The sequence below is a fragment of the Malania oleifera genome, chromosome 7 (genome assembly GCF_029873635.1).
Source record: "Malania oleifera isolate guangnan ecotype guangnan chromosome 7, ASM2987363v1, whole genome shotgun sequence".
In the NCBI taxonomy this organism is placed as follows: Eukaryota; Viridiplantae; Streptophyta; class Magnoliopsida; order Santalales; family Ximeniaceae; genus Malania; species Malania oleifera.
The window spans coordinates 99,889,481-99,917,471 of NC_080423.1; the positions used below are offsets into that span (position 1 = coordinate 99,889,481).

Sequence of the window (27,991 nt, forward strand, 5' to 3'; positions counted from 1 at the left end):
TTTAATGCAAGAAAATAATAATAATAATAATAATATCCACCATCATCTTTTACAAACTGCCAAGAAATGCTTATGAACAATTACTAGCCCCAAACATGGAAAAATGGGACCAGCATTATATTGTAAAAAAGAAATTTTCACTCTGTAATTTTCTCAATTTTAACTCATTTCTTGCTATAATACATAACATCATCATTGGAAGCACTAATCCGCGATTCTGTCAAACTTAACTGTGCCTTCGTCCAAGATCCCTATATGCTTCCTTTTTTTGGACACCTTTGTTGGATTTTGAAAACCGTTTTGCTCAACTGGAAACTGCGCAGCTGTTCGAGCTCGTAATTCTTCCAAACTCTCACCCTCCTTCGCCCTCTCCAAAACCTGAAGATTACATGGGGTGGATAAGATAGGTGTTTCTTCTTTTTTCCCGTGCCTACTAATATAGATGCCGAGAAGGGCTAGTAGAACACTTACCAAATGTCGACCATACAGATGGGTACTTGAAAGAGCTTGAAGCGCATTTTGTGCCTCCTGCTTTGTAACATACTCCACAAATGCAAAGCCTCTATGGTTCCCAAACTTCTTTGGCAGCCTCAAGCTCTTAATCTGCACACCACAATAAAATTGAACTTTAGTGCGATCAAACTCAATCACATGACTGGCTCAAAATTGATTCAAACTGGGAAAAATAAAAAATCACAACTATTTGCACAGAGTTCTTTTTTCTTTTTTCTTTTTTTTTTTTTTTTTAATGTAGGAATGGCAATTCTTGTTCTGCCCATAGAGCCACCATGTCTCCCCTGGATGGAATCATATCTAGACTCACAATTTGTCATGCGCGCATTATATCCAACCCTATCCCAATTTTATTCACACTCAACTGCACATGTGTGCGTGTTTACATTACATGCATGTGAATTCTAAAGATCATGTTATTCATTTAGTGCACTCTTTTGCAAGATTATCTTTAATTAATTAGGCTGATGAATGACAGACGTAAATATAGCAAGTCAGAAGGTCTATAATTTGACAGATTAATTAACTACATAATCAAGACTTCGCGTAAAATGGGTAAAATCTAAATGATAAATTTGACATCTACCTCAGGAGTGGGAGAAGAAAAGCAACTGATATGATTGCCAACAGCCTAATGGGTAACACACCATCTACAATTACTACCTTTATGATTTGAAGAATTACCACCCGCTGTCCATGAAATTGAATGTTATCAAAATTACAATACAACTCGAAATAGTACACACAAGCACGCACTCATGTGCGCACACAGCCACACACACACAGGACACTTGCATTTGTTAGTGAGTTGGAACTGCTCCAACAATGCACCCAGCACTCTCTCCCAAGGAATCAAACCAACACAATTTCAAGCATAAATTTGGATGTAGTGCTAAATTGATACTATTGCTTGACACAGGTGTCCCTGCACATCTTACACAAAATCAAGGAGAGAGAGAGGAGAGAGAGAGAGTACCAAAAGCAGCGGCCTAAACTACTTATGTAGTGTATACAAGAAGAAAAGTCTTTTAACATTAAATTGAGAGTCCAACTACCACCAGCTTCATTTTCGTCTCATGCAATAGACCATTCTGCCACTACAAAAATACATGAAACACTATATATGCTTGATTACCAGAGGCAAAACGTGTTTTAAAAGACACATAATAGCACATAGGGTAACATTGATTGTGATGAGCACAAATGATTGAATTGACTGTTGTGATTGGAGGTCATATAGTGGAGTGGTAATCGTAATAAACTGGTGTTTATATCGATAAATGCAAAAGAGTGGCATAGTGGAAGTTGAAGTAGAAATGGTAGCAATGACAATTCCACAATTGGATATAAACAGTGGTAGTGATCATGCCATGGTGCAGCAACAGTTGTGGTTTTGTGGTGGTTGTAGTGGTCAGGTTGGGGGCAAAATGGGGGAGTGGTGACAGTTTGGCAGCGACAGTGGTTTAAGTAGTGGCGCAATAGTGATGTGCATGGGTTGGAACTGACAAATGATGGTGATGATGACAGAGGCAATGGTGTTGACAGTGATTGGCAATGTGGATGACTACCCTTTGTGTCATCATCCTGTTTCCTATTTGTACAAGGCTACAAGCTCTACTTTTCCTATATCCATTTTTTTTTACTGTAATTTGATCGACTTCGAAAATTCACGTGCACCAAAGTTGTGACATTTTCTCAAGTCAATAAACAACAATTGAGTCTTATGTCCTGCAGGGTGGGGTCAGCTATATGAATTCCTTTCCACCATTTCTCACGATCAAGGGCAATATCCTCAAACAACTGAAGTGCTATCAAATCCATACTTAATACAAGTTATTCTAGGCGGTCCAAGTAGGCCTACCCTACTCCTCTTCTTACCTCTAAGAGTCACCAAAACATCCTTCCTAATCAGAGCATTATTAGGTCTATGTTGCAAGTGCCCAAACCATCAAAGCCAACCTTCCCTCGTCTTATTGTCTACAGTTATATACATTACTAATACAGATGCATTCATTCGCTGCATTATTGTCTAGAGTTCTACAATTCATCCATTTTTTAATCAGCAAATAGAATTTTATTAAATGGGAATCAAGTGATTGTCAACCCAGCACAACATACAAAAAAAGGATCACCCACCCTACAATGTCACAAAATCAAGAATTACACAAAGATCATTCAAAAGCTGCCTACTGTGCCAGCAGGTAACAGTAGCAAACCACTGAGCTTTACTAATCTGTAGGGGTGTAGCTGAACCTTTGAAGGTTCTTTTCTTCCAAGCATATCAAAAGAATGGTAAGGGGGATGACTGTCAAGGCTTTCCGCTTCTATTTGGTGGCTCTAATACATTTCCAAGCCAATAACTCCTTCCCCACAGAGCAACCAGTGGCCCCTGCTGCCTGGTCAAGAAGAAGGTCATGTTCCAAAGGTTCCCGGTCCATTTTACTGTTCTCATTTCCTGCAAGTTATGGTTTTGAAAACTGGACCAGCAAGTCTGACTTGGTTGCACTAGAACAGGCCACCGTACCGGTCCAGATAAGGTGTTCAAACCGGAATTGAAGCAAACTAGGGTCAATCCCAGCCGATTCAGTCTACCCTGGCTAAATCGAGTGAACCAGCTGTGTTGACCCACCTAATTTAATAAATAAATTAATACATTGACGCATGTCACAGGGAGGGGTATTTGATCCAGCGACCTCTGCCATACAGCTGAGTAAAGGAGTCGTACCACTGAGTCCGTGCCCGCAGTGAGTTTGATGGTAGTTGAACACTATATATGTGTGTGTGTGTGTGTGTGTGTGTGTATAAAACTTATGCACCTAATATGTGTGAATATACATATAATGTGTGTGGGTATATACATAAATAGAGGATATAGAAATGTATGTATAAGTTCATCAAATTCTAAACTCGTTCAGCTTAAGGAACTATTTGGAGCCTTAGAAAATATGAAGGAATACAAAATTTTCATATTTGCTCATGACGGGAAGAGAGAAAATAAAATATCTATCAAATCAGTGAATAAAATTTTTAGTTTACATATTATTAACATCTTATTTTTTGTTTTCATTTCCTCTCCTATGACAAAATACTTGATTCAAGTGGAACCCAAATAAATTGCTGAACTATTTTTTTTTATAAGGAAAGGAAACTTCATTGAAAAGGCATCAAGGGGATGCCAACCCATGGTACAGTAAATCAAGCACCCTGAAGGGTGTCACACGAATCAAATATTACATCATAATCATTAACAGTCCCACTATGCCAGCCATTGACCGCAGTAAACCAATATTCTTTGCCATTTTGGATTGCTGAAGTTGAATTTTTAAACACTCGCCTATTCCTCTCCTTCCAAACGCACCAGAAAATTGCAGCTCTTCTCGTTTGTTGCCTGAATCCCTTTCCAGGCCCAGAGTTCCCCTCCCAAAGAGTTAGTGATAACCCACCTTTGTCCAATCAGAGTCAGCTCCATATTCAAGAGATTCCTTGTCCAAGTGCAGTGAAGGAGTATGTGCTAAACAGATTCAGCGGCAGCCATGCAAAGGGGACATCTGTTGGCTACTGAATTCCTTTGAATTCCTTCAAGTCTCTTGGCAACTAAAGTTGGTAGGGGAAGGAGAGACATGAAGTAAATATGGAGATTTTTCAAGGTGATCTTAATGAGAACCTTTTGAAAATTCCTCTTCCATCCATCCAACTTTTTTCAAATTTTTCAATAATGAGATCCCAAACTCCTTTGATCTTTGAATTTGGCGTCGAGAGGTGGCCCAAGGTAGTTAATTGGGAAAGTACTTTACCTACTGTTAAAGGTTATATATGTCTTTTAGTATTATTATTATTGAGGGTGTTAGTATGTTAATAGTGAGAGTTAGTAAGAGTATTATTTTCATTAGAATGTATTAAATTTGTACTATAAATAGAGGAAGAGACCTATCTTCAAGTTATGCCATTCATTTTAATCCAATCTTAATATGGTACCAGAGCGTAATCCAACCTAAACCCTATTCCCCTCGGCCGTCGTCAAAAAAACACCATTCCCGCAGTTGTCCTTCCCAGACCCACCTCCATCCCATATTATTTCACAAAACCATATTCAACCATAAACAAACCCCACTGACAACCCACCCCACAAAACCCCATTGCTGGAGAACAGCCCACGCGCTCCCACATGCCAGCCAAATGCTGGCAGGGCCAACCCCATGCGCCGGCTCATGGGTGAAGTTCTGGACAACTTTTTTTCCCCTCTGCCATCATCTGATTCCATATTTAGACTATATATAATCAAGCTGTTATGCCAGTTTTTTGCTCAAAAATTCAACCTTTTTTTACCATGCACTCACGGTATTCTGTTAATTCCTGTTCAGAGTTTGTGAAGGCTTCTTTGTGATTTTTTTGGAACCCTGGCAGCATTTGTATGTTCAGTTCTAAGGCTGTGGCAGTGCTATATCCATCGGAGAGTTGTTCACCTCGTCCATGGTTGTGTCGGTGCTCCACATAATTTGTGATTGTCCCAATTGTTGATTGTTCTTCTTGTTTTCTGTGTGGTCGCTGGTTTGAAAGTGCTGGGGCAGTGCTATATCCCTCTCCCCTTGTCTTCGTTGTGTCGGTGTTTCACATAGTATGCAATTGTCCCAATTAGTTTTACTTGTTTTGGTGTGGTTTCTGATTTGTGAGTGTAGGGATGGAATCAATGAATCCCAAAAATTTGTTCCCTACATCGCTGCCACAAATAACGACTCAAAAGTTGGAAGGAAAGAACTATGTTCAATGACCTAAAGCTGTTCGGATTTATTTAGCAGGATTAGGGAAATCTGACCACTTGCTCCAATCTGCTTCTTCTTATGAGAAGAGAAAAGACATGTAGGTTCAAGAAGATGCCTTATTTCCCTTTTATGGAATTCAATGGAGCCACAGATTGCACAGATGTGCATGCATCTAGATACGTGCAAGGAGATTTGGGATCATGTCAAAGTTCTATACTCCAGTAAAATTACACATATATATGATTTATCCCAAGAGTAATTTCAGTTACAACAAAGAGATAGGAGTATTGCAGATTATTTTGGATGGGTGAAGCGTATTCATGAGGAGCTTAACGTTGTGCAACCTACAATTGCTGAAGTTCGTGAGATGCAGAGGCATAGCGAGAAAATGACAATTCTTCATGTTCTAGCAGGCTTAAGACCTGAGTTTGAGGCTGTTCAGTCCCAGTTACTCAGTAGTACCAAGCTGCCATCATTTGCCAATGTTTATTCTCGTGTCCTTCGTGCTTCCTTTAGCACACATGTTCCTGCTCTTGCATCTAGCTCTGAGAGGACAGCCTTTGCTACACAGGGTGTTTCTAGTTCTCTACCAAACAATCGCAAAATTTATTGTGGTGGTACAAACTGTCATAGTGGTAGAGACAGACAAGGCAGAGGTACTCCTCGCAAGTGTGCTTATTGTGGACGGAATAATCATACTATGGAGCAGTGTTGGGATCTTCACGGCAGACTTCCACATGTTGCCAATGCAGCCAGCACTGACTTCACACCTTTGGGGGCAGCCAATGCAGCCACCCTCAACCCCTCATCTTTGGAGTTGAGTGGAGGGCAACGTATTGTATCTATGTAAAAGGAAGAGTATTCCAAGTTTCAGCAATATCAAGCGTCACAACAAGCTTCTCTTCCATTGCATCTCTTGCCTAAACAGGTAATCACACAGTATGCCTGTCATCTAGTACCTCTCATCCTAGTCCTTGGATCATAGACTCTGCTGCCACTGATCAAGTCACAAGCATACCTAGCTTTTTCTCCACTCTTCAATATCCTGCAAATTTACCTTGTGTTACTTTTTCTGATGGATCCACCACTGCAGTCAAGGGAATTGGGGCTGTAAATCCCACTTCTTCTATTTCTCTTCCTTCAGTTTTATATATTTCCAAATTTCCTTTCAATCTTACGTCAGTTAGAAAAATTACTAAATCCATGAATTGTATAGTGACATTCTTCCCTGATTCTGTGGTAATTCAGGACTTGAAGACGAGGAAGACAATTGACGGAGGGCATGAAACTGGTGAACTCTATCACTTTGAGCTGCTATCTCCTTCTACCGCCTGCACTGCTGCTGCCACACCTTTCCAAATTCATTATTGTTTGGGTCATCCTTCATTGGAAAAGTTAAAATGTCTTGTTCCTAGTTTGCGTTCTGTGTCTAGTCTCGATTGTGAGTCTTGTTAGTTGGGAAAGCACCATCATGTTTCTTTCGCTTCCTAAGTCAATAAATGGGCTGAAAGCCCTTTTATGTTAGTTCATTCAAACGTTTAAGGTCCTAGTAGGGTCTTGTCCTAGTTGGGTTTCCGGTACTTTGTAACCTTTGCGGATGATTATTCAAGAATGACTTGGTTATATTTAATAAAAGACCATTCTAAGTTATTTCATGTATTTTGTGCCTTTTGATCTGAAATAAAGAACTCAATTCGGTTTGCTAGTTTGAATACTTCAAAGTGATAATGCTAAAGCGTTTTGCACAATTCACTACTTATATGACTCAGTTTGGTATTGTTCATCAATCATCTTGTGTCCACACTCCTCAACAAAATTGGGTTATAGAGCGGAAAAATAGACATCTTCTTGAAATCACTCACACCTTACTTTATCAAATGCATGTACCTAAAGTGTTTTGGAGTGATGTTGTACTTACTGCTTGTTATCTTATCAACAGAATGCCACCATCTATCCTTAGTGTTAAAATTCCTTACTCCATTCTCTTTCCTAATTCACCTTTATTTTCTCTTCCTCCTTGTATATTTGGGTGTGTGTCCTTTGTTCATCAACAAACTCCTAGGGTGGATAAGTTGGATCCCCATGCTATAAAATGTGTCTTTTTTAGCTACTTATATTCTCAAAAGGGATGTCGTTGTTACTGTCCTGTGCTGCATAGCTTCTTTGTTTCTACTGTTGTAACCTTCTTTAAGCCTACACCTTACTACACCCAATCACTGAGTGCTTCTAAGCTCAATGAATCTCTTCCTTTGACTAATCTTCTAGATTCTACATTGTTGTCCTTGCCCAACCAACCATATTAGTCTCCATGTAATTTGAGTCCTCCTCCTCGTCTTGACCATCCTAATTTGTAGGTGTATTCATGATGGTGGCTCCAAGGAAGAGAATCCCCTCTAGATTCTACTACCACGCATTTGGTTTCCTTCTCTGATGATCATACTTCCCATGATGTTGATCCTCCTATTGTTGTTCAGAAAGGTAAAACGCACATGTGCTCAACACCCCATTTCCAACTATGTTTCTTATAATTCCTTATCATCCTCCTCATATTGTTTTGTTAATGCTCTATCATCTACTACCGTTCCTAAATCTATTTCGAAACCCTTAGTCCATTCTGGGTGGAGGGCTGCTATGATTGAAGAGATGAACGCTTTACATGACTGTGGTACTTGGGACTTGGTACCTCTTCTACTGACAAGTCTATGGTTCTTTATTGCTAGATTTACATTGTGAAAGTCAACACCGATGATTACGTGGCTCATCTAAAGGCTCGTCTTGTTGCTAAGGGATACGTATGGATTATTCTGAAACTTTTTCTCCGATTGCCAAACTTATAGCAGTCGTGTTCATCTCCTTGACTACTACTTGTCACTAGCCTCTGCATCAACTAGATGTGAAAAATGTCTTCTTGCATGGTGCCCTTGAGGAGGAGGTTTAAATGGAGCAACCACCTAGGTCAGTTGCTCAGAGGGAGTCTGGCTTAGTGTGTCGGCTTAAGAAGGCTTTATATGGTTTAAAACAATCTCCCAGAGCATGGTTTTCTTCAACGGTGTGTTGTGGATCATTCTGTGTTTTATTGTCATACTTCATCAGGTAGGATCCTTCTAGTTGTTTATGTGGATGATATTGTTATTACAAGTGATGATGATAAAGGTATCCAGAGTCTCAAACGTTTTCTACAAACTAAGTTTCAGGCCAAAGATTTGGGACCGTTGAAATACTTATTGGGTATATAAGTATCTGGATCTCGTATCAAAACTGTTATGTCACAGAGGAAGTATGTTCTTGATTACTTGGATGAAACTGGCTTGTTGGGATCTAAACCGGTTGATACACCCATGAATCCTAACAACAAGTTAATGTCAAATATGGGTGATTTGCTACCCAATCCTAGACAATACCAAAGATTTGTTGGAAAAGCTGAATTATCTCACAATTACTTGCCCGAATATATCTTTTGCAACAAGTGTTTTGAGTCAATTTCTAGATTCTTTGAGGACAAGTCATTGGGATGCAGTAATTCGTATCTTGAGATATCTCAAAGGTGCACCTCAGAAAGGTCTTTTATGTCATGATCAAGGTCACACTCATATCCATGGATATACAGATGCAGATTGGTTTGGATCGCCTTCTGATCAAAGATCCACCACCAGGTACTGTATCTTGGTTGTGGTAATTTGGTTTCTTGGAAGAGTAAGAAACAAACTGCGATGACAAGGTCAAGTGTTGAATTAGAATATAGAGTTATGGCTCACACTACTTGTGAACTTGTTTGGTTGAAGAACATGTTGGAGGAATTCGGTTTTTCGCATTCTCAGCTTATGAAATTGATGTATGATAATCAAGTTGCTCTACATATTGCCTCCAACCCGGTCTTTCATGAGTAGACGAAGAACATTGAAGTTGATCGCCACTTTATTCAGGAGAAACTTGTGCAAAAGCTCATTACAACCACTTATGTAAAGTCAGACATGCAGCTTGCTGATTTGTTTACCAAAGCATTGGGGGGTGCCCGTGTTAAATTCATTTGTAACAAGCTAGGAGCATATGACATTTATGCCCCAGCAGGGAGTGTTAGAGGTTATATATGTCTTGTAGTATTATTATTATTGAGTGTGTTAGTATGTTAATTAGTGAGAGTTATAAGGATAATATAGTCATTAGAGAGTTAGTAAGGATATTATTGTCATTAGAATGTATTTAATTTGTATCATAAATTGAGGAAAAGACTTATCTTCAAGTTAGGTCATTCATTTTAATCTAATCTAAACACGTACCACTATTTATTATATTAATGAATCAAACTTTTTATCATTTAAAATTTTTTTTATTGAATCAAATCCTGTTGCACTATTATTTAACATTTATTCAGCTTTTAAAAATAATAATAATAATCACTAGAACCTCTTCGTAAAACACACATAATATCATTTCACCAGTTTGACCCACTGGTCCAACTGGCTTTTTGTTTCTTAGTTGTCAAGCATTCTAATCCTCATAACATAGCTGGTGTTATAATCATCCTACAAAACTTCCATTTAAAATTTTAAGGTATTCTACAATCACAAAAGAGGCCCAAAGTACCTATCCATTCCAACCCTTTAACTGTATGCATCACTTCTTCTTCAATTTCTTCTTTCAACTTACATAATAGACACGATGTATCTAACAAATTTTACTATGCTGTCAATTACGTAATACAACCCTTACGCTCCACCCAAGCTTTTACCCAAGCTTGGGATGGGTTGTGTAGAAAACTCTAAAGTGCAACACAAATGGAGTGAAAATATATATATATATATATATATTTTGTGACCTTTTGGGCTCTGGTTACTGGGAGAGTGGATAGATGATTAATGGGTTGGAAGGGAGCTTACTTGTCCTTAGGGAGTCGTATTACTCTTATTAGAGCTTGTCTTTCTAATATCCTCATTTATTTTTTGTTCCTTTTTAGAATTTCCAATTAGTGCTGCTGAGAGACTGCAGAGGATTATGTGGGATATTTTAAAATATTGTATGCATGATACTAAGAGAGACCATCTTGTTAGCTGGGATGTTCTCCTATGTCAAAATGGGCTTCGGGCTTAGAAATTTGGTGTCTAAAAACATCAATCTGGTGGGAAATAATTATGGAGATTCCCCTTAAAAGTCGATTCCCTATGGCAAAAGGTTACGAACAAGTATATTATTCATTGGAATGGGCAGGATGTCACAGGTATGCAGCAATGGTTCTCATGCAAGACCCTAGAAATTTGTTTCTCGAATTGCTCATTTTCCCCTTTTACCCATTTCAAGGGGGATAGAGCTAAAAATATTCAGTTTTGAGAAGATCCATGAGGATGATATTTCTTTGGAAGCACTGGTGCCTTGCCTTTTTAGGCTTTCATAATGCTCTAGTCACCTCGTTTTATTCTTTAGAAAAGAACTCTTTACTGGGATTTCCATTTTTCAGAATCTAAATGAAAGAGGTTAATGAACTAGCTAATTTGTTCAGGGTTCTGGATTCATTTGTTCCTTAATTGATGAGTGATTCACGCATTTGATTAGGGGATAATTCTAATTTCTTCTCTAGATTTTCTTTTTTAATCCAAGTAATTGAAATCTAGGAAACACACTTCTGGAAGCCTAACATGGCAGATACTGACACCTGCCTGACATGTATCTGACATATGTCAGAAACTAATTAATTTATTTTATGTTTTGACATGGCTGAGACACTTCCCAACACTTCTGACACAGTGAGGACACCTCTGCGACATTTATCGCACTGAAACAGAGCAGAGTTGAGAGACTGAGAGACAAGATTTTTCACATTGGAGTGGTTGGACCTTGGAGCCCTAGTGCCACTGTGCCAGCCTTGTAGAGCACCATTGTATCTCCAAGCCCCCAAAATCTCCCACCACTTCTCTAAAGCCATTGCCAGTTTGCCACCCTCTGTTAATATGTTTTTTAAAAATTAAAAATAAAAAAAAAAAAATATTGAGGAGCTATCCGTATTGCCCACCATCAGCCATGCCCTTGAGTTGTTTTTTATTGTTTGTCCAATACTCTATAATATGAAGGCAGTAGATGATTGAATAAGCATAGTTTGTAAAATAAATAATTGATAATTTTGCAAAAATGGTGATTATATTTCTTTTTAAGTCAAAATTACAACAATATGTCATCCAAGAGAAAAAACATGCTTACGTATATATATATATATATATATATATATATTAATATATCCCTCCCATGTTGTATCCACATTTTTTAAAAATTTCCCATATTGCGTGTCAGTGTTGTGTCATATCTGTGTCTAGTGTTGGTATCAGTTCTTCCTAGACTGAAATATTTGACTTATATCCTTTGCCTCTTGAATAATGTTATATGGAAGGCTAAGATTCCTTTTATGATTAAAGCATTTACTTGGATGTTGACTCACAACAGGATTAAAATGAAGGACCTAATGCAGGTGAGAAGACCCACTATATTAGTCCAGATATTCGCATTAAGCGTTTAGAATCTAAAAAGACAAATACACAAATTTTCGACATTGCCAGGTGTCTAAACAACTATGGGTAACACTTTTCTCCATGGTTGGAATAATGTTATATGGAAGGCTAAGGTTCCTTTTATGATTAAAGCATTTACTTGGATGTTGACTCACAGTAGGATTAATATGAAGGACTTAATGCAGGTGAGGAGACCGACTAGAGTCCAGATATCGCATGAAGTGTTTAGATTCTAATAAGACAAATACATATTTTTTTCGACATTGCCAGGTGGCTAAACAACTATGGGTAACACTTTTCTCCATGGTTGATGAGACGTGGGTAACCCCACAAGCAGTAAATGCCTTCATGTTGGTAAACTTACGAGGTTTTGACAGGAGCAAGAAGGTAAAATTTGCTGGAGATGTGATCTGCTTACTGATTTTTGGACATGGTGGATTTGGAGGAATGCAAGAATTTCAAGTAAAAAGAGAATATCTTCCTGTTTTTGTTATGGAACAGAGCTATTTTTCTCTTCCTCTGGTCACTTTGTTTCAGGGATGTTTTGGAGCATTTCTTGGTCTATTTGCAAAGTGGTTCGAGAGCTGCCTTTTTGTACTGATAGGAGAATGACATGTTCTCCAAATACTGTACTTTCTCTCTTTATTATAAATTAGCTTCAATTATTATAGGAAAACAGAAAAACAAAAATGTGGTGGAGGATTAAGTTAGTTGGTTGGAAAGCATTTGGAAAGAGTAACGATGCTAGTTGATTGTGGAGACATGTGGCTTTTGCTTTTTGTGGGGACTTTTGGATGGAAAGAAATGTGCGTGTTTTTCATGGAAAGGGTTTATCCTCATCATAGCTCTGTGACAGAACTTGTTTCTGGACACAGCTGGTTGCTTTAAAGTGATTTGTTTTTCTGATTTCAAGCATGTTTGCAGGCTATTTTGATGTGATTTTCATTCTAATCATAAACATTTTTGGAGGATTTCTTATCCCCTACTGTGTACATTCTTATCTCTTAATAAATTTTCTTTTTTTCTCAAAAAAATATCCCCTTAGAGGGCAATTTTTTTACAATCTTTGAAGAAGGGGACATCTTGTGAATAGATGTTCCCTGCATAAACATTCAGTAGAAACCACACGACATTTGTTTCTGATTTGTTGTGGACAAGACATGGATTCTGGATCTCTCCATCATGAGAGTAAAGTGGTGGGTTTCAGGTCTGTTGAAGGAGTGGGCATCCCCTGTGGTATGGAGAAGAACATGAGTGTTTTTTTGAGGTTGGAGGGGGGGAGCTATTGGATCTATCACTCGCACTATGTTTTAGTTGTTGTGGAAAGGGAGGACTAGGAATTTTTTTGAGTGAGGAAACTTCATGGCTAACTGTTAAAATTGATAGCTACAGATTCAAAGGTTTTGGTTTAGTGGGAAATAATATAGTAGGAATGCATTATGTAATTGATTTTATTGATTTTTTCGTCATGCATCAAACCAAAACCTTTTTACCGATTGATCCAATAGCTTCTTTTTTTTTTCTTTTGTTGTAGAAGTGCCACTGGATCAATCATTCACATTCCATAATGAGCCATCTATGCTCTGTACATGGGTTGGCACCTCCTTGGTGCCCTTGGTGAATGCCTTGTGACTCTTTAACTGATTAAAATAACAAATGGGAAAGCTATATAAAGGACCATTACTAGCAAAGGTGACCACATAATAGAGTTGACACACACAATCTGTCGGAGAGTAAGAGGCCCTATAAGGAATTGTCCCTTAATGTGCACGTTTTATGTCATGGCAGTGAGACCCCTACTCATATTTGTCCCTTAACGAGCATGTTTTATGTCATATTTGTTTGGAGAGAATTGGATATAACCAGTATCAGTGTAGGGGTTTGGAGAGAATTGGATAAATCCATAATCAGTAGGGGTTGCTCTTATTTCTTTTAGAGACGTTGGGAGGAGTAACAACGCTATTTGTATGTGGAAGTGTATGGTTTTTTCCATTCTGTGGGGATTTGGTTTGGAGAGTGATGTCTGTCTTTAATGGTAATGGTTTTTCAGAATTTTTGCACTGGTATAGGATCTGGTTCCATTCTCTTCAGGCCTTTTTCAGCCGGTTGCATTGTGGGGACTTCTTTCTCAGACTTCCAATGTGATAGGCAGGCTGTTTTGGCATGACTTTTACTTCCTTCTTTTTAATTGTATTTTTTTGTTCTTTGAGAGGATTTTTTATCCTCAGCATTGTGTATTCTTTAATTTATTTTCTCTAAATGAAATTTATTTTTTTATCCCAAAAAGAAAAGATATTCGAAGGTGGTCATGTTTCCATAGAATCAAGATGAACCTCAGAAGTTTTATAACAGCAACAACAGATCCTTATGATAAAATCTTCATAAAAAAACTTTCTTTGGACTGCTTTAGACATTCCCAAATCCCAAGTAAGACATTCTCTTCGGCAGGCAGTTCAATCTCTATAAGTTATTTGAAAGATACAATCCAACGCTAAGTTATTCCAGCAACAACACCTCCTGAAAAGAGAGTTTCACTCTTTTTGTTTTTCCCAAGGTAAAGAACACATGCAACTGAAAACACACCAAACTACCCTTAAGCATAGTCAAAGCCGCCACCCTCTGGGGTGCCAGGAGATGCACCATTGAACCAAAAGCCTACACTCAAGACATTAATTACTATTATTATATAATTCTAGACACTAATTTACAAGTAGTACGTAATTTTATAATTTTGATAAGTGCTCTAATAGTAGTACATATTTAACTTGCAATAGCAGAAACTAGTCAATACCTGACCAAATGGACTAAACAGTTGTCTTAGATCTTTCTCTGTCGCCTCAAAAGCTACATTTCTCACTATTAATTTTGTTGAACTCTTATCCTTTTCAACTCTTTTCTGAACTTGTTCATCCTTCTTGGCATGACAAAGTTGCAAGATAAGAGCATGCCCATCCAAAATAGTCCCCTAGAATAGAAAAGTTAAATTAGTTTTTCTGATGAAAAGAAAAGTTAAATTAGTTAGACTCCAAACACTATAGCATATGCAAATGATGTTGATAGAAATCAATGGCTAACATGGCATTTCACCTGTAAATCCCTGCAGATATTAGCAGCTGTTTCCACAGAATCAAACTCTATAAAACCAAAACCCATAGAAACATTCTTCCCATTTTTCAAGTGCTTTTTTACCTGCACATGGATAGAACAGAATTATAACATGAGAGAAGAAAGCACTCAAATTATGCATTTTACAGATTTTAGGGACCAGGTTATGTTTAATTTGCAGAATGGAAAGGGGTCAGAATGGAATAGCTATTGAAAAGGGATATAGGAGTTTACGAAGAAGAAGGTGGTGCCTATATTAATGACTCTGTAAAAGTTAGTCTTATTCAAACCAAAATGGGATAGATAAGGAATGACCATTCCCAAATCTCACCAAAGGAGCAATATCTATTTCCATGCTATTCAATGTTGGCTGGAATAACATCAACTTTGACGTGATAATTTGTCTTAGGGTGGCATTGTCTCTATTTGAAAACTATTATATCTCAATAGACTAGCTATCCCATTTCTACTTTATTCTGAGAACTAAATTCAATGTAAAAGAATTACCCTGACACTCAAGATTCTTCCTTCCTTTGTGTGGTAAATAAAATGCGTCTTCAAATTCTCATCAGATGTCTTAAAATTGAGATTCTTGACAAATAGAGATCGTGACTGCAGCATGAAGAAAGGAAGAATGAGCAATTAACATGATTTCAAGAACAACCTTACTTTTTGATAATCCAATATCAATCTAAGGAACTTATAAGCATGCAAACAACATTTTACCACTATATATAGAGCAAAATAATTCAAGAAACATATGATTGTCATTATGGTACAAATGTAAACAAGCAGCAAACATACATAAAACTCATTCTTGAAAAAACTGTGTCCAGTTAGCTGTTTGTTTCTGTTTCACTTTCCACTTTCTATAGCCTGATTAATTGAACACATTTGGCAACACATACGTCTGCACCAAAACATGCTTATGCTTTAGAAATATATAGCAATAGCAATGCATTTCCAAACGTGTATCAAGTTTTTTTTTAGGAAATAAAAGCAAACCAAAACCTAGAAACAGAAACAACACAAACAAAAAGCTTTTTCTGTATTATTTTATTTCTTTGTTTTTCATTTTTGAAAATGATAGCAAACAGGCCCTCAGAACTGCTATTCAAACCTTAAGATCCTGCTTTCAATAATTTAAAACTGTGATTCATAAAAATTCAAAATTGTGACTTCTACATATAGCAATTACATGCATAATGTGACACATTTAAATTGATAGTAACAAATGAATAATTCCCTACACATTTCAACTACATATTTATCGCACTCAGCATATAAATATCACACCTTCATTTCTATCATTTCTTTTGCATTAGATTTTTATGACAAAAAAGAATGCTCCAATAGTATGCCATATTGATGTGGCATGATAGCCTTGTGCACTGGGTTCCTTTTTTTCTTTTTTTAACAAAAGAAACCAAGAGAAGAAGGCATGCAGTGCACATGCAGCATTACGTTAGCCAAGACAATCTGCAGAGGGTGAAAAATATAACAGGAGGGAGGAGAGAGAGAGAGGAAAATGGTAAAATTAACTCATATGGACTTGCCACCAATAAAGTCTCAAGGTACCTTATGTCCATGACCAATTACCTTATACTTACCTCCATATGGCTAGGCTTACCAAACAGTTTACAGGCAAAAAAAATACAGCATATGGATAAAACTACAGACCAACTATAGACGAGAAGTAGAAAAATAATAAAGAACAGAATGATTTTCAAAAAATGCCAAACCTCAACTCTATCTGGATCAATATCCACATCTAATATTCCTTCCACACCTTGCTCTAACAAAACCCGCTTGGCATCGTGTTCACCAACTATAGCACTAGCCTTTGGATCACTATCCGGCTTTGGACTTTGACTGAGAATATCTCCAGGAGCCCATTCCAAATATAAAGGAGCATCCCTGAATTAAGGTAAAGAAAATATGTTTTATTTTCCTGATTAAACACTCAGAATAGCAAATATCCTCAACAGTTCAATACAGCATTTATTAGGAAAAAAAAACAATAATCATAGTAATAAAATGATTAACTCCACCTATGATGCACTTAATGTCCTAATCTTTTCACACACAACCGGTCTCAAGCCCGAGTAAAGGAAGAGGGTTGCGTAAGGTAGCTGACAGTCAACGTAAAACTTGTCAGATCATTATGATATGAATCCTTACCGAACATTCGCTAGGGCACCCCTATGAGCAACAAGTTGCACTTATACCACTCAGGTGTAGGAAAAAGTGAGAGGGGGCGGGCAAGGTTGTCGCCCCGAAGTGACATGCCGTGTTGGAGCCTAGGTACGGTGTCAAATATGCAAGGGTTCCCATATCATTTTGGACATGGGCGGGTAAAAAAGTTAGTTCAAGAGACTAGAATTAGATTAGCAACTTGGAATATAGGTACACTTACGAATAAAAGCATGGAAATTGTAGACACAATGATTTGACAAAAAATTAATATAATCAGCTTTCAAGAAACTAAGTGGGTGGGGGAGAAAGCTAGAGAAATTGATCAATTAAGATTGAAACTTTGTTACACTGGAAAAGAAAAATATAAGAACGGGGTAAGAATTATTGTAGACAAAAACTTAAAAGATAGCGTTATAGATGTACATAGAGTAGGGATAGAATTATAAAAATTAACATGGTCTCAGGCCAAGAGATAATAAATATCATTGGTGCTTATGCTCCTCAAGTAGGCTTAGCAGAAAACCTTAAGAGACGATTTTGGGAAGATATAGACAGTATTATACAAGGCATATTAGGAACTGAGAAAATATTCATAGGAGCATATCTAAATGGACACGTTGGAAGTGATAATCAAGGTTATGAGAGGATACATGGAGGATATGGATATGGAAACAAAAATGAGTCTGGGGAGATGATCATAGACTTCGCTATGTTATATGATTTTATTACAATGAATACTTGCTTTAAGAAAAGTAAAGAACACTTAACAACCTTCAAAAATGGACAAAATAAAAGTCAAATAGATTTGTTTTTAATTAGGATGGTAGATCGTTTATCATGTAGGGATTATAAAGTTATCCCAAGTGAAAGCTTAACCACACAACATAGAATTTTAGTATTAGATATATGTATTAAAAAATGGAAGAAAAAAGATAAAATAAACCAATGTAAGAGAACTAGGCAGTGGAACCTAAAAGGAGAAAATATAATAAAATTAAAAGATAAATTATCAAAGATGGTGATTGGACTATAGAGGATGGTATAGACACAAATACTCTTTGAAGTAAGATGGCAAGCTCTATCAAAAATATAGCAAAAAAGATTTTAGGTGATCCAAGAGGAAGATTCTTGAATAACAAAGGAAGTTGGTGGTGGGATCAAGATGTCCAAAAATCCGAAAAGACAGAAAGAACTTGGTATAAAACAAGGCAAAAATGTAGAAACATGGATAACTTTGAAAAGTATAAAGGGGCGAGAAAAGAAGCAAAAAAGACCGTTAGTGAAGCTAAACATAGATCATTTAATAATTTGTATGATAGATTAGATACAAAAGAAAGGGGAGATAAATTTAAACTTGTTGGAGGTAAAAAAAGAAAGGGTAAGGACTTAGGTAATGTAAAATGTATAAAAAGTGAGGATGATATTGTCTTGGTTAAGGAAGGCAGCATAAAAGAAATATGGCAAAGTTACTTTAGTAAGCTATTTAATAAAAACCAAATACAAAGCTTAAACTTAGAATTGACAAATGAGGAAAAGACTAAAAAATAAAATTAGATATATTTGCTAGATTAGAGTTAACGAAATTAAGTTTGCGCTAAAAAAGAAGAAAAATATAAAAGCTATAGGACCAAATAACATCCCAATTGAAGTTTGGAAATGCTTAGGTGAAAACTGAATTATATGATTAACTAATTTATTTAACACAATTATGAAAACTAAGAAATTGCCAAATGAATGAAGGAAAAGCACTTTAATACCTATATACAAAAATAAAGGAGATATTCAAAATTGTAATAACTATTATGGAATTAAATTATGAGTCATACGATGAAACTGTGGAAAAAGGTAGTTTGAACAAAGATTAAGGCTAGAAACAAGGGTCTTAGAAAATCAATTTGGCTTTATACCTGGGAGATCTACTACAGAAGCTATATATCTTTTAAGAAGATTAATGGAAAAGTTTAGGGAAAAGAATAGGGACTTGCATATGGTATTTATTGACTTAGAGAAAGCATATAATAGGGTACCTAAGGAGTTCTATGGTGGGTTCTAGAAAAAATGGTGTATGTAATAGGTATACTGATGTCATGATATGTACAATGGAGTAATGACAAGTGTAAGGACTATAGGAGGAGAGACTAGAGCATTTCCAATCACAATAAGTGTACATCAAGGATCTACTTTGAGTCCTCATCTTTTTGCTTTAGTGATAAATCAATTGATTAGGAATATCCAAAATGAGGTTCCATGGCATACATTATTTGCAAATGATATTGTATTAATTGATGAAACTAGAGGTAGAGTAGATTCTAGTTTGGAATTATGGAGAGAAGTTTATTATCTAGAGGCTTTAGGATAAATATAAATAAGACAAAATATATAAAATGTAATTTCAATAATAATAGGAGGAATATTAGAAACAAAATTAAAGTTGACGATGAAGAAATAAATAGCACTAGTAGATTTTGATACCTTGGATCTATCATGCATGCTAAAGAAGAAATTGAAGAGGATATAATGCATAAAGTTAAAGCAAGTTGGGTAAAATAGAGAAGTGCTTCAAGTGTGCTTTGTGATCGTTAAATACTCTTAAAATTAAAAAGGAAGTATTATAGGACAACTATAAGGCCAATTATGCTATATGGATCACAATGTTAGGTGCTAAGAAACAACATACCCAAAAAGTAAAAGTTGCCAAGATGAGAATGCTTAGATGGATGAGTGGTATAAAATTGAAAGATAAAATTAAGAAATGAACATATTTGCGGTAAGTTAGACGTAGATCCTATAGAAGAAGATAAGGAAGGGACGACTTACATGGTTTGAGCACTTGCAACATAGGCCACATAATGCGCCAGTGAGGAAGAATGAGTTAGTTATGGTAAGGGATGGTAGAAGGGGTAGGGGTAGATCTAAAATAACTTGGAATGAGATAATGAGTAAGGATTTAGTAGCCTTGAATTAGTCGAAAGAAATTATCCATGATCGCATAAATTGGCAAAAAATGATTCATATAGTCGAACCCACCTAATAAGACTTAAGGCTTGGTTTTGGTGTTGTTGTTATAGCTACATTGCCTACAAAGGTGTTATAATAAGAATTGCGCTGCTTCACATGTTTACCACTTGACTTGTGATTGCCTTCACATTTGCTTACTGCTTCCACTTACTTTGTATTCAATGGTTATGAATTTGTTCTTGTGGTGAACTCGCACTTTACTTACCTAGTTAAGCTTCTATGCTACAATAGTGCCACATAGACCTTTGCATGGTATGAAGTGTTTGGCCTATGACAAGAAGGCATACCACCCAAGTGAGAACAGATCCAAAGGAGGGCATCAGTCGCAAAACCATTGAGGTCAGATGCAATACTAGAAAATATCAAATTGTTAAAAAAAATGCATTAATCGAAACCCTGAAAATTCAAATCAAAACTCTGGCAGGCCCAAGGCCTAATACTATTAAAATGATATACCTATGCAAATTTTCCAATTAAAATTCGTGTTAAGAGTAATAAAAACCAGAGGAGTGGAATATGACGTACTTGTAACGCTTGTATGCTAAATTTCTAAAAGCTGCACGAGCTTCAGCTGGCTCAAGGAAAACAGCCTGCAATTTTACAAGACAAAACAATAACTAATAATATTAAAACAAATTAAACAATCAGATATCATCAAGGCAACCAGTGGCACCTATTAATAAGATAAATCTTTTTCTATCTTAATAAAAATGCTTAAGGTAGTAAAAATAAGCCCAGAAAATATATCTGTTCTCAAAAAGAAATAAACAGAAAAAGGAGAACCGAACAGCAAGATAAATAAACCCTTCACAGAATTAATCTATACTAAGGCCCCATTTCTTTTGCAGAAAATATTGCCTGCACAGGATGTTTTGCCAGACAATTTTGTTATTTTCTTTTTCTTTATTCCCTTTCTGCTGGGTTTTGCGGGTGGGGGAGGGGGTGTGGGATAACTGCAGCTAAGTTCCAGTTTTCTACATTTTGAACCATTATGAAGCCCCAGAATGACAGGCACAGAAAGACCAGACAATTTGTTACACCCCAATATGCTCTTTGACTCAAGATCCAATGGCCACATAGAGCCTTATGGCAGCATTCATGAAGGCTGATATCTATCAAAATCATTTCAACTATATTAGAACTCAGGATCGAAAGGAGCACCAACTTCAAGCTCATGATCATTTCATGAAAATAATTTGCAGTTTTAGTTTGACAATCTTAAATTCCAGTTAGTAGGAGGATCTTTAACTTCAAACATACACTAACGTCAGGAAGATAAACGATGTTTAGCCCAAGAAGAAGGAATTTAAAATAGAAAGTTGTGAATAATGATCAATCTGAGCTAAAATCAACTGCTGCACATTTGCATTTCAACAAAAATCAACCAAAAGAATGGAAAAGTGATGCATACCAACGCCAATGCTTTTGTTGAAGGGAGAATAATTTTGTCCAAACTTCCAAAGTTCCCAAACATTTTAGCTAATTCACCTTCAGATGAACCATAAGGCAAGTTCTTCACTAATAGAATGTGGTTGCTTCTTTTCATACCATCAGTTTTTCCAGCGGCAAATTTTTCTAACGAGCCCACATTTACTCCAGCATTTACAAGAGCATTTTTTGTTTCTGCAATTACTTGAGTTTCTCCCAAAGCAATTCGCACAGCAAGATCATCAGCCTCTCGGTCAAGTAAGTCACTTTTACTTACACCATGTTTCCTAGCAATATTTTCAACAACCTATTGACATAGAAGCAGCAGAAATGAGGGCCAAATTTCAAAACATGCCTTAAACAGACAGAAATACTCGCAAAGAGCACTTTGTAGCTGCCACTACCAGACAAAACATGGAACACAAAATATCAAGGAAAGGCTCCTAGAGGTGATCAGGCAAGTTCTCATGATGTTCTACAAATGTGATAATCCCGATATTTTATAGCTAAAACAAGCAGTGAACCCAAAAAATGCCTCTCTACTAATCTACTTATAATGAAAATAAATGTTAGACTTACAACAGACACTACATCATAAAAAAACCAGGATGCAGTCAATGATGAAGGTAAGCAGGTTGTTATAGTGGATCACCAGAGGGACAAATGTAAGCAGAACTATGGTACGCCACAGTACAAATATGAGTGCCACATCTTCACCCCATCACCCAATAAAGAAAATTGGACAGAAAGCATGCATATATGCAACAGAGACAAAGGCAAGATGGTGGGATTGGGGGTCTTCAACTTCAAATATTAAAAAGTTTGAACCAACTCCCTATGGCTCAATTACTTAACTCCATATACAAGAAACATAAAGCCCGCTTAGTTAAGGATTATAACGAGTTACATATTGTTGTGTTTTGAAAATGTAAAAAAAAGATTTACGTATTTTTTCTTTTACTCAAAAGTGCATTTGCTTTGCTGTTCTCGAAATTGTTCTCAAAAATGAAAAAAGTGGAATTACATTTGGTTGAACATTGATCCAAGTGACAATTTGTTAACAATAATATAATAACAGTAATAACAATCATCATTATTACTATTATTATTTAAGAAATGGGTTACCCATGTCCTCATTGTATCCAGAAAACTATATCTGAAAACATAGAGAACAGCTTTAAAAGGTTTCTTGAAAACCTGCATTTTTTAGGGTAATTTTTTGACACATTTACCAAAATGATTTATAGAAAACACTTGACCAAACACAAAAAATTTTGTGATCTATCTATGTCCCGCATTTCCGAGATACAGAAAATTGAATCCAAAATCTTAACCAAACAGACCCTAAAATTTATTCTTCTTTGCTCTTTGCCATCTATTTCCTCAATTGTTAATATTTTAATATTTTTGGGAAACGGCTTTTTACTTTTCCGTACTCTTATGCTATTTGCTCCTCCTTTAACTGTATCATGGATTTTCAGCTGCCCTTCCTTTCTGGAAGCCAAAAGGACAAATATTAATAACCATATGGTCCAAAACATAATGAAGGACAAATTTTCATACGCTGATCGTATAAAACTTTCATGCTTTCAACACTCCTATTCTTATTTGAATTGCATTTTCCTAGTATTGGTACTACATTGGCTGCAGAATACAAGAAAACCATTCTTTTGGCCATGGTTTACACCATTAGACACCATCACCATTTGTCCTACATCATGGTAATGAGAAAATGATAGACATATTTTGACTAGCCAAGATGGAAGGAGTAGCTTTTGATTTTAACTATCAATTTTCTCCTATTGCAACACCAATTCCTCACATGCAAAGCAATATTTAAGAAGAAGGTTCATCTATTTTTCTAATTTGATATGAAATAAGAAAATGTACCACCTAGTGCACAAGGATCCATTGCAAGTCGGGCTGTGGGAGGACGTGTTGTATGCAGTCTTACCTCCACCACACTTGGATAGATAATTTGACCTTTCAAATTTGGTTGTAACACCCTTATCCTTGGGTGAAGGCTCACCCTCGTAAGAAAATATGCCATCCATACAAATGCAGGACCAATTTTATACTCTATACTTTTTTAGATAATTATAGCCAACACTCTTCATTTTGAAGATTATAGAACATACACAATATAGCAAGAAAATCAATACAAATATGACAAACCAAACAAAATCCACCTTACGCAAAAAATTAACCATACGAACATGTTCCTGCCATCAAGAATATTGCCAACAGTTGACAAACCAAATAAAATCCACCCTATCCAAACAATTAACCGTAAGAAAAACATATTACTACTGTCAAGAAAATTGCCAACAGTACCAAACACCTTGAACTTGTTAGAAACGTATTCCTACGTAAAGAAAATTGCCAGTAGTCATTGTAGGGCGCCAGTGAGGAAGAGTGAGTTAGATACTGTGGGGGACAATAGAAGGAGTAGGAGTAGACCTAAAATAACTTAGAATGATATAGTGAGTAAGGATTTAGTAGTCCTGAATCTGTCAAAAAAAATGGTTCATGATCACATAAATTGGTGAAAAATGATTCATATGGCCAACCCCACTTAGTGGGACTTAAGGCTTGGTTTTGTTGTTGTTGTTGTACTGATTTATCACAAAAGAAAAATTACTTCTCATATTGCTCTGGAATGTGTATAGGGGGAACAATTAATCATTATTAGAAGCAAAGAAGATTATATATTATCATTACTGACTTAATACGTACTGTATCAGGGCGCATAAATAAGCTGTTCCATGCTCTTGTATCTCCACTAGCTTCAGATGCTTTCCTCTCTTCCTCCCTTTTTTGCCTAAAAGTTTTTGATGATTGGATTACAGAAGTATTGGCCCTGTAGCATGAACAAAAACAAATAAAAATTTATCATCACATTAGTTGGAGCTATGAAACCATGTAAAAAAATAATACTTGGAAGGCAAAGGGCAGTAATAAAATTTTAGTCCTACTTACTCTTGTTTCTCAGAAGAGCCTTTTTGCTTTGCTGGCATAATATGCAATAATCTGCCTTGAAAAATTGTATTGTCTAATTCTTCCAATGCCCTGATTAAAAACCAAATGAACTTTAATTTTCATAAAGAGCATTTTCAAGAAAATCAGTCATAAAATCACAACACCCAAGACATGCTTTAGCAGCATCATACATTCCAGAAGGCAATAATGTACATTCTATTTAGGAGGAAAGAAAAGTGAATGGTAAGTCTTTCATTTGTCCATGATATGGTGAAGAACTGAGGAAGGAAAGCATAACAAAAGCAATTCTCCCTCTCAAAATAAATTCCTCCAAAAGCAGGAGTAAAATTGAAGGAAAGCAATTTGCACATTAATCTGGTTGATTAAAATTACTGCTATAACCTTTTAATATGTTCTTACCTTCTATTTTCCTGCAATCAAACAAAAATAAAATGGAAAGGGCACTTTCCTTCCTTCCCTTTCCCCCATTGCACTTCTTCCTTCCCCTCCCTTTCCTTTCCTTCCCTTACTACCAAGTTACCAACGTAACATTAGAAACATAAGGCAAAGAAGATTCAGGGGAAAAAAGGAAGGAATCCTACCTACATTCTGCCATGCTGTGAAAACTATAGGGTTCAAGGAAAAATAAAATATTCAAATGTAACTCCTCTACATTAGTTCACAATTTTGTTAAAACAGAAGAAGAATAAGAAGAAGAGGTTGTGAATAGATAGTGCCTAGGTGAGAAACCTAGCTCATTTCAAATCAGATATAAAGAGAGCTCAAGGCAAGTAGTCAATCCATGGTAAACAACAGATTGAGCATGTAAATATTTTACATTAAAGGCCTCAATTCAAAGCAGGTCTCAAGGTGCAAATTTGGAATTCATGACACAAAAAGTTCATCCCACATGTTACTAAAATGGCTCCATATCAAAAGTACTCATTTATATTTTAAGCCAAAAAAAAGGCACCTTGCTGCAGCTTCTGGAAGAGTGTAAAGAACATATGCAATTCCTTTGGATCGTTTAGTCTCTTTATCAACAACAAGATGGGCCTGTGAAACATCGCCAAATTTGCTAAAGAGCTCTTCCAGCTCATCCTCCCTAAATTACATTTAAAGAAAATTGTAAAAGCAATCAGAAACGGTTAAAAGCAAAAAAACAAGTTTTTAAAACTAATGAGCCATATTACTAGGGAAACTCAACAGTATTCCTCTTATATGTCGGCAGAAAACACAAAGCAGAATACCACTTAAATTAGGAGAAAAATGATTACGTGGCAGTATATGGCAGGTTGCGAATGAAAAGACGCCCAGTTTCAAGAACATCTTTCTGGACTTCGCTAGATGATGGGCTTCCTGAGTCTATCACTTCACCACTAAATTTTCCATCCATCTCAACCATCTTGTCGGGGAAATCTTTTATATCACGCTTTGAATCTACTTTCTGCTCTATCTCAAGGCTTTCCTTCAAAGTTTCGTCATCGTCATCATCGTTGTTGTCATCGTCGTCATCGTTGTTGTCATCATCGTCCACCTCAGAGTCATCGACATTATTATTATCCTCATTATGATCATCCTCCCCACTACTCTCAGAGTCTGACCACTCTTTCTTCACTCTACTCTTGAAGTAATCCATATCTGAGATGACATCATCATGAGCAAGATTGCGTGACACTTGAGCCCCGCGATTATCGTCTAATACATTTTCATTTTCATCAATTTCATTTGAATCAGCCTTCAGAGGAGCTGGTTCTTCCCTTACAATCTTTGATTGAGTTTTCTGCTGATCAAGAGGGGGAGGTACTAATGTATCATCATTTGCCCAAAATTTTGTCTTGCTCCTTGGCTGCATAACCTGAAGAAACTCTTGAAGTCGAGGATCATCATTCTCGTTGCCCTTTTTAAGACTCATTTTCTCGCCTTTGGAGGCTGCCCGGCTTGAACTTTTGCCACTATCGATGTTCTTCCCCTCTTCAATCAACTTCCCTTCTTTCTTCAAGGAATGCCGACTCCACGGACGAGGAATATTCGGATCCCCAATTTTGCGAGCAATCTGCAAGAAAGCAATAGAATTTACAAGTTCCTAGTTTCAAGCTAAAGCCATAGTCTTGCTCTTGCATGCACATTTATGGACATCACTGTGTGCTATCCACTATTGATATTTTACTGCCTTCTAGAGAACATATTTTCCACTGGTCCCCAATTTGATCTCAAAAGTCATTATCTCTCTTCATCTGTAGTTATCAGCTTTAATATACAACAAAAATAAGCCAATGGAATTATTAACCCTCAAATAACCAGCTAAACACATTGCCCCTGGGAATATCTACAAATGTGAGCTTCACTGGGAGTGCAGAAGTGCAGGTACAATCGATATTACAAGGAATCAAAATGTAAGCAAGTGGGTAAACTTCTCGTTAAAAACTAAATCATTATCTTCAGTTCACGTTCATGTCATCGTCTATTGGGCTCTCGGTACAATCTAAGAAGATACTGCAACATAGTGTTTCCCATCCACTTACAATCAATAATAATAATAATAATAATAATAATAAGAGAAATTACACAGAAAAATGATTTATTTCTTTATTTGTGAAATCAAACTGCACACCTCACAAGTAAGTCTGCAAGTATCGAGATAAGACTTGTTGAAGAATTTGAGAGCCTCTTCAGCTTCATGCTCAGTGCGGAACCCAATAAAGGCAAATTGTCTGCTTTTCCCATCTCTGAAACAAGCCCACAAATTTAAAAGCACAGGCTGATAACCCCAAAAAAAAAAAATGAAAAACCTTCATAATTACAACTAAGAGCCATATTTTCAGAAGAAAGCAGTATGATTACTTGGTGCGCATGAGCTTGACATCTGTTATTTCTCCTTTCCGAGAAAAAACTTCCCGGAGACGATCCTCCGCCACATACTTCGGCAAATTCTTCACGCAAATACGAGACCTTCATTCATGCAAAAAATAAACAAACATACACATAAAATTGCTCATACAAAACAAACAAAACAAAACAAAACAAAAAAACCCGCTGTTCAGCTGCCCTAAAAAAAAAAAAAAAACAATTTGCTAAATGTTATCCTTCTAAGCCGTTTTAGCTCCCAATTAACGGAGAACTTGCTGAATCAATATCTCAATTACTACAAGCCTAAAAAAAACAGAGAGTTCAATTAAATTTCTTCCCAACAGTTTCTCGCCAAACAAACAAATCCATTTTCAAACTTTCCCCCAAAAGAAATAAGAAAATAAGAAAACAGAACAAAATAGGAGACAGAAACTCACATTTTTGCCCTGCTCAGAAAGGATATGCGCCGAAAATGCTTGGGGCTTGGAGAGTTTCACGTACGCTTCTCTGTGCGCTACTGTGCAATCGTGATTTGGGTGTGTGGGGATGCTGAGCGAGCAGGCCTGTACGGTGTGTTCCGACGAGGGTTTAGCCGTTTCCGATGCAAGCGAGGGGTTTGGACGGGTTCATTCGGGTCAAAAACCGGGT

At 36.6% G+C, this 27,991-nt stretch overlaps 1 protein-coding gene across 2 annotated transcripts; it reads right to left on the minus strand.

Moving 5' to 3' along the window:
* On the minus strand, nucleotides 1-27,991 carry LOC131159655 (multiple RNA-binding domain-containing protein 1). 2 transcript variants are annotated; one of them, XM_058114714.1, is made up of 15 exons: nucleotides 27,781-27,991; nucleotides 27,338-27,445; nucleotides 27,108-27,222; nucleotides 25,771-26,549; nucleotides 25,467-25,598; nucleotides 24,494-24,583; nucleotides 24,251-24,374; nucleotides 21,498-21,821; nucleotides 20,612-20,676; nucleotides 16,615-16,789; nucleotides 15,380-15,484; nucleotides 14,855-14,956; nucleotides 14,559-14,732; nucleotides 472-603; nucleotides 1-378 (listed from the first exon to the last, which is right to left on the minus strand). In XM_058114714.1, coding segments are annotated over exons 1-15 (2,601 nt in total). In that variant the 5' UTR covers nucleotides 27,783-27,991; the 3' UTR covers nucleotides 1-204. The 2 variants fall into 2 exon arrangements, with proteins under 2 accessions (XP_057970697.1, XP_057970696.1); XM_058114713.1 differs by having other exon boundaries at nucleotides 1-603.

Excerpts from the sequence above, each read along its gene's own strand:
- LOC131159655 (XM_058114713.1), bottom strand. Across the intron at positions 27,223-27,337 it reads GTCAAGCTCATGCGCACCAA|AGATGGGAAAAGCAGACAAT; the intron begins GTAATCATACTG and ends GGCTTGTTTCAG. Across the intron at positions 21,822-24,250 it reads TATTTATGCGCCCTGATACA|GTTGTTGAAAATATTGCTAG; the intron begins GTACGTATTAAG and ends CTATGTCAATAG.